An 8006-nucleotide genomic window follows, 5' to 3' on the forward strand; every position below is an offset into this window, starting at 1 on the left:
GGATGGAGCATCCCACAGGAGCATCAGGGGCCCCCCCACATGCTTGGTGGCAAACCCAGAAGTGGACTGGAAGTACTTCTGGTCCACTTCCGAGTCCACCAGGGAGCATGCTGGGGGCCCCCCCGTTCCCCCCAGCTCAGTGATCAGCTATGGGGGTACCCTGGGTGCCCACCCCAGACCTAGGAGGCACCAGTCCCCAAGCTAGGGAGGTGCAGGGAGCACCCCAGCATGCTCCCCAGCAGACCCGGATGTGGCCTGGAAGTGCTCCTGGTCCAGTTCCAGGTCTGTAGCCAAGCGCACTGCCCCTTTCCCCATTTCTGTGGGACGCTCCATCTGCCCCAGCATCATAGCTTTCACGAGCTGCCTGGTACCTTGAGGTATATAGAAAAAACATTTAAAGCTGTGTCTATGTCCAAATCTCCAAATCTCTCTGAATTGATTTGGAGGGTTCTGATTCAATTCAGAGAGATTAAAGGGTCTCCTGATTCGATTCAGATTCAGAGATTTGGCCACTGAATCGGGCCAAATCTCCACTGAATTGAATCAGTGACCGAACTAGCTAGCACAATTGCACTAGATTCCACCCCATTTTCAATTCTTGTGAACATGAGGTAATCTGTGAAGATTATGTGTAAGAAGAAGATGTTTAGAAAGGCTGGTAGAAAGAATTGTAAGAACAAATGTTCACTTGAGTGGGACCACAGTAGCCTCCTGGACAATCAGAAATAGAAAGACAATGCTAGTTGTCACAGCTGGTAGTTTAGATTCCAAGAACTGAACCAGATAGAAGATTGCCCTGAGCCTGTGATTCACATTGGAAAGAGCCATATTTATGTACAGCTCCAACAAAAGGCTTTCTTATGGTCCCAGTCCATGTCTCTAAATACTTTCCCCTCTCTGTAAGCATGAGTTTCAGCCTAAGATAGTTTATGTCTATCCACTTCCTAAACTTAGGCATTTTCAACACAGAACTATAAGGTACCTAACTTTGACAAGAAACAGATGGAGATCTGATGGAGTACACCAGTGATGGAGCAGGTCAAGATATCTTATTTCTCCCTCAGCAAACATACAGACACATTGAACTGTAATGGTGACAAGTTATAAATCTGAAGAGCCTCTTGTCTTAAAACTATCTATTGTTCCACTCTAATGGTAACAGCCATTAATAGCCTTTTATTTATCTTGAGCTGAAGATTTCTTTGGCATATGGCATGAAGTGCCCTTATAATACATATCACTCACACTCCATGTTACTCACACTCACTTAAATTGATTAACTATTTTACCATTTACTGTTTAACACACATTTCCTGGAACTGTGTTATCTAGTACAATTTTAGTCATCACTTTCCTTGGATGAAAGTTTCTTTATGTCTCCTAATCTCTGATCCAGAACTCCATGGTACTATAAATATTGCAATATTGCAAATATTGGTACAATATAATATTGCAGCTGGTAGAATCTAATAACTAGCTGTGCTCCTTTGCTGTTCAGCACTGTGCCTAAAGACATATTCTCCAGATTAAATGCACTGAATTGCCCAGACCAAATGAGTTGATATAGAGAGGAAAATTTGAAGTCAGTTATCACAGTAAAAGTTAATGTTACTTAAATTAATGAGGTTACTTATCAGTTATGGCCTATTATCTGTTTTGCCCTCTTGCATATTATGCACAATAAAAGTAATTCTTTGCATTGCCATGAAACATTGGGAAAATTAGTTGTAAAAAATTGATATGTGGTTGAAGAAATAATTAGTCCCTTTCTTTTAAAAATTTTGGAAATGTTTTTAGGCAAAATTTGTTTAAGGAGCTTTCCAGCCCACCAATGCTCTTAATTTAGAAGACCTTAATATGGGGGAGGTATAAATCACAATTTTGCTTGTACTAGCAAAACCCCTGCACCAAAAGCAACACTCAGTACACCCAGCATGCTCAGCAGTTCTGGCAGTGTCTCCTTTCCAATCAGCTCTGCCTGCTTTGGGGAATTTTCTGTCCCAGCTGTCTGCACATCAGCCCTGTCTGCAAGTAGACTTATCTAAAGTCTGGCATCCCCATCAACATAAACAGCCATAAGTGTTAGAGGAGTTATGGCTGCTGCTTAAACAAAACTGTCTTGGAACATAGTCTTTGGGTCACAAGTAAATAACTGGATTGTGGGTTCCTTTGGTTAACACATATTTACAACCTTTTGCAGAAGGCACGGAGATGTTTATTACTACTACTGTCATGGGATCATAAGATCAAAGGAAAGTGAAACTAGAAGGGACCTCTTAAGGTCATGTAGTCCAGCCCCCTGCTTAAGGCAGGATCATCCCTGACTAAACCATCCCAACAAAGTATCTATTCAACCTGTTCTTGAAAATGTCCAGGAATGGAGATTCCACAGGTTCTCTAGGTAGCTTGTCCCAATGCTTGATTAGCCTTGTCATCAAAAAGTTCCTCCTAATCTCCAACCTAGATTAGGCTGACAATGTCTTGATAATCTTCAGTCAGAAAGATATTTAACTGTTTTTTTTTTTAATTTGGGTTTCATTTTTTTTTGCTTATAAAGGAGAAGGGCACACTATATAGGTCAGATCCTACTCCACCTAAATTGACTTGGTGCTTCCATTCAACTCTACTTGAGTCCCTAAAAAACAATTAATGCAATCCTCATTGCTACCTTTTATGACTTGGTCTTAAGGTGAAGATGATGGTGTGTTGCAAAAATAGGCATTTTTTAGGGATATAAGCAGGTTGGAATAGGATCACACTTAGTCCATGAACAGGCATTCGTTTCCCACAGAAATCTTTCCAGGACAGGGCGTGTACAGGAGTTCACCCTGAAACTGTGGCATCTCCCCTACTCTCTGCACCTTCACCAGACTGGGATGATCCCAGTTTTGGGAATGCATGGGGAATAGTGGTTACTCCACTCCTTCTGGTCCCCAGGGGAAGTAGAGCAAGTAGTAAAGGAAGGCTCTCTGGACCTTTCCCAGACTGGAGCAAATCCCCCAGCTTCTTCCACAAGCCAGGCAGTACTCAGTTTGGGAAAGAGGTAGGGAGTGGAAGTAGCAGCTCTCCTCCAAAACAGGCACTGCCTAAGGAGTGGGCAGGGAGCAAGATGCAGTCACTCCACTGCTCAGCTCCCAGTGATTGGTAGCTAAGCAGAGGGAGCTGTGTAGCAACTCCCCAACCTGTTCCTCTAACCAGGGACCCCAAGAGAAATTTAATGAGTATTTTTACACCCTTAGTTTTGACTAGAAGAACAATGATTCTCCTGGTAGAAACATAACACCTGTACATGACCTTAGAGTATAGACCAACATAAAAATTGCATTGTTATCAAAGGAAATTAATATAAGCTGTCACAGTGCAACGGTTAAATTTGCTTGAGTCTATAGCAATCCAAGTTTAGCAGAACTGCTGTAACTTATTCCTGCTACATCCAGGGGTAAACTTAATGCAATTTGGCTCACTTGTATTGCTGCAGGCTTGTAGAGACACAACACTTAAAGCACATCAGCTGCTGCATGCTCCCATTCCCCTTTTAAATTGGCTATGAATCTACATTTGTACGTACCTTATGGCACCTAATAGTTGGAATAGGATCTAACGCAGTACTTAAAACCTCCAGATATAATTATGCAATCCACTTAAAGCAGATTTGTTTCCCCCACAGTGCAATACAGCTTTTTTTTAGTAACATTTCTTTGGTTTGAATTTGATAATGTTGGTTGATCCAAAATGTGGAGAGCATAAATATGATCTATAATGAGATCTCAAATGATAATACAAGAATTTGTTCCAGATTAAACTATACTTTAAGAAAAAAGTGTCTGAAAAACCTTATAATTTTTTTGCCTAAAATGGATTTTTAGGAAATAAATTAGATCAGTGATATTGTAAGGTATAAAATAAAGTATTAACTCATCAGCTCATGATAACCTTATGCGCTATATGTTTAGCCAAGAAAGGTTTTTGTTTGTTGAGTTATATTCCTTCTTTAAACTCAGCTTGTCTGAAAAAAGGATTACATTTTATAGCTTCAGCTAGTATTCCTAATTCTGGCAGTACTTTCAGCCTGGTCCTTTTCCAGTCATTGTACTATAGTACTTTTGAAAAATTGGCTCTTATACCTGCATAAGCAAAAGGGTATTCAAAGCTCACTTATATCACAAGCTCTGCTTTTTCCCTCTTCCTTCTGAGAAATGTTGGGGCCACTCATGTGCTCAAGATTCTTATTGAGCTTAAGACTGGAAAAGATTCACAGGCCCTTCTCACACCTTATGCTGCGAGTTGCACAAATGTTGGTCGGTGTTACTGCTAACTTGGACTTTGGAGCAGTCACACCCTTAGTCTAAAAACCTTCTGACTGTCCCCCACCTGCACAGCTGTGATTTACCAGCAGAGGCCTGGTGAGCAGGGGAAGGACTAGGAGCTGGAGCGGTGAGTTGCTACTAGAGGGCTGGTGAGCCAGGATAGGCTTTTATCCCTGCTGTACCTGTGAGGGTGAGAGATCCTAGGATACTGGAGGACTTCAACATGGGCAACACACCTTAATGGAAAAGGAGCTGGGTAGTGTGGATCAGAAATAATTCTGTCCTGGAGTGGCATAACTTTGGACCTCATAACAAGTACTTAAAACCACTTTAAGGTGTTAATGTGTGGATAATCCAGGGGTTAAGAGCTCCAGGAGGTGCCCAAAAAGTACTGTGTAACACACTTAGATGCAAACTACTCTACATCAAAAGGCAGAGTTAGTCAGAGAAGTACACATATTTGCAATCTGAATATCAAAAAGCAATACACATGAAGTCCTCTTTATTTGGGCCCTTTGTGACTGGCCTATCATCCTGAGATATCACTTGTCCAAATTAATCTGGTTTGAATTTAGAGTTTGTAGCAAACTGAGTTGAATTTGATATGATTTGGAAGTATTGTCTCTGTTACTTTGCACAGTTGCATCACCAAGGTTTCTCAGCTTCTTGAGTACTCTACAGGGTATATTCAAAAGCTCCTTAAAGATAAGAGAGCTGAAGGGATTCCTGAGCAGTCAGACACTGTGGTTATACTGAGCAAAACAAGTGGCTTAAGCCAAATGAAAGGGATCAAACTGTGTTGTTCTGGCTCTGGCCAACAAGGATTGAAACAATAATATAATCCTCAGTGACTGATCCAGAGCTATATTCACTGTAGCTTAGGCCAAGTGAAGCACTGGATCAAAGCCCTGTATTTGCATTACCAAGGAAATCTGATTTACTTTTTCTAGCACAAATCCCAGTGTTTATGTTGTTTTTCTTCTTTTCTCAGCTCACACTGCGAGATCCTAAGAATCTTGTCCCTATTACAATTATCAAGCAAGGTAATTTGTTCATTTTTTCATGTTTGATATTTGTGTTCTCGACAAGGAAAACAAATGGCTGTTAAAGGGAATGAAAAAACAGGGCACATTAACAATGTGCCTGGTCTGCCTGGTGAAACTTTCCTTCAAACCCAAATGAGTTGAGCCTCAGAAACTGTGACTTTTTTTTTAGGAAAAAGTAATTAAACTATTCTCTCTCTCTATTTTTAAATGGAGATTTTACACTGCAATAAACAAATGACTTCCTTCATTGAGTAGTAACCCCTTGTAGTTTCTACTCACATTCCAGTTTCTACTAGCATCCCCCAACTGCTTAAGGTTACCAGCTAACCTGTGATAATCTAGTTTTGTCCCACCAAGTAGCCAGAGGTGAAAAAGAAACACCATGCATCTCAGGTTAAATCTGCACTATACAGTGAGATATTTGCTTTAGGGAATGACAGATTTACAGCATCTTCATAAAGTTCCAGTTATACTTCAGTACCAAGTTTTACATCTTCTCCATTTTCTGCTTTCCATTCATATTAGGACTGTTCAGGTTCTTTTCCTTTTCTTTACGTGGGCATCTTTCCTTTGTGTTTACAAAGTGATAGTACTTAAGGGTATATTTTGCTGAATGTTCATTTAATATCTTAAACTACAGGCTTTGTTGAGGTAGATATCATCTTTTTACTCCATCTGAAGTAGAAAGTCCCATCCCTTCTTCCATCCAACATGCCTATTTTTTGCTACTATGCATACAGTGTACCAGTGGCCAGTAGCATAATAATGAGTGGGTGAGCAGGGTACCAGCCACAGGTGCTGCCTAAGGCAGGGTACTGGAATGGAGTTATGAGAGTGCCTCTCCTCACTATCCCCCACCTTCTCCTACCCACCGTCACCCTGCACCTTCTCTACAGTGGCTCCAGATGTGGGAAAGGCAGAGCATAGTGCAGCACACAATGCAGGAGCAGTGTGTGAACATCTGCTGCTGTGGGGAGATGTCATCTCCTTTTCAGCTGTCCCAGATTGGAGTTTTAAATGGTTGTTCAACACATGTGACATCTTCCCCACCATCTGCTGCTCCATGCACTGTCATCAATCAGGATGCAGAACTAGCCAGTTACTACTCTACTTCTGGTAGATAAAGTGGCTCTCACAAGGCTAAATCCAGACCCTGTTTTTTCTTTAATGTAGCCTGCTGCCCTATCCTACTGAATATAAAGGCGTAGCAAACAACTTCCTACACTGATCTGAATAGCCTTTAGTTGGGAAGATTTCATATTAGTCTCTGCAGTCTTTGCAGGATGTAAGTTTTTTAATCTGCAATTTAGCTGCCATCTTGAAGCTCCTGAAATGATGTTGTATGGCCTATAGGAAAAGTTTATGCTTCTTGTATTCTCTTTCCTTTCATGGTTCTCTAACAATAGCCACAGTCGACATTTTGTGCCCACCCATATGTGTTATTTGACCATTGCCTGATCAAGATATAGGTTGTGTGAAGGGAAAACGAGGGGCATGTGTGCACAACACTTTAAAGCGGGCTAAATGCTTTTGCACCACTTTAATGGTGTTGGTGTCTGTACACCTCTATGGTGTATTACACATTAATTCTAGCTACTGTAGGAAATTCAATGGTGAAATGTGCTTTAAATGACTTTGGGTGCAGCAAACTAAAACTTCTCCAAGGAGTTTTAGTTTGCTGCTCCTACAGCTGCAGAGCAAAGCACTGGACTCTGTGCAGCTCCGTGGCTCTGCAGGAAGCCCTGCAGGCAGCTTAGCAGCATCCCGTGAAGGCAAGCTTTTCCCAATAAAAGCAGTAAGCCTAAATTTTTTCTTTCTTTCTTTCCCCTGGAGCCTACCTGAGCTGAGCAGGGGCTTGGTGCTTCCCTCTGTGGCTGCGGTGCCCCCTGGGACTGCCTAAGTTGGGTGCCTTTGGGCAAGTGCTGCTGGGGGGAGGCACTGCTGCCACAGAGGGAAGCACCAGCTCACCCCCTGCAGCCCAGGGACTGCTTCACCTGCTGGAAGCTTGCCTTCCCCTCCCCGCTGCCAGAGAGGCAGGTAAGTTGGGTGTGTGCACGACACGGGCATTTAATGGGCCCTAAATTGAAGTGGTGTTTTTTAAAACCCACCACTTCAATTTAGGGCCCCTGTTTCATCTACACATGCCCATAGAGGCCAAGGGCAGCATTTACAGACCCTGAGCCATGGGAAAACAACCAAGGCTGAATCACTGTTGATATTATGTTTCTGTGTTATGAAGAAGCTTGACTTTCTCCAGTCCCCATTCAGTCTTGACATGCAATCCCAGACACAATTATAGCAGTTTTCAGACTTTCAGCTGACTTTTATCCTTCTGTAGCTGCAAGAATAATTCTTTGACCAACAGTTCACTAAACACGATTATCATTCCAGATGTTCAAGATGTTGCCTCATCTCCTCATATCCCTCTCTCTGTGGGGTAGGGTTCATTAAAAAAGATACAGTTATTTATAGCTGTTTTCAGGCCAAAACTAAGGCGTGTGGAAGGATAGTACCGTATTTACTCAAATATAAGATGACCCTGAATTTAAGATAAGCCCCCAGTAATTAGATTCTATACATGGAAATTTTGTAAACTTGTTACAGTTTTCCATGAATAGAATCTAATTATTGGGGCATCATCTTTAATTCATCC

General features: G+C 41.8%; 1 protein-coding gene and 1 long non-coding RNA gene across 8 annotated transcripts in view; one reads left to right on the plus strand and one right to left on the minus strand.

The window, feature by feature from the left end:
- The window catches only part of LOC109305646, a 473981-nt gene that overhangs the window by 342679 nt on the left and 123296 nt on the right, over positions 1 to 8006 (minus strand). The window lies entirely within an intron of this gene.
- The window catches only part of ABI3BP (ABI family member 3 binding protein), a 282301-nt gene that overhangs the window by 98600 nt on the left and 175695 nt on the right, over positions 1 to 8006 (plus strand). For all 7 annotated transcript variants that reach the window (XM_019528652.1, XM_019528653.1, XM_019528655.1 and 4 more), the window contains exon 7: positions 5299 to 5350. In XM_019528652.1, coding sequence (XP_019384197.1) covers positions 5299 to 5350 — 52 coding nt within the window. The remainder of the gene's footprint in view (positions 1 to 5298; positions 5351 to 8006) is intronic.

The sequence above is a fragment of the Crocodylus porosus genome, unplaced genomic scaffold, assembly GCF_001723895.1.
Source record: "Crocodylus porosus isolate Cpor-Errol unplaced genomic scaffold, CroPor_comp1, whole genome shotgun sequence".
NCBI lineage: Eukaryota > Metazoa > Chordata > Crocodylia > Crocodylidae > Crocodylus > Crocodylus porosus.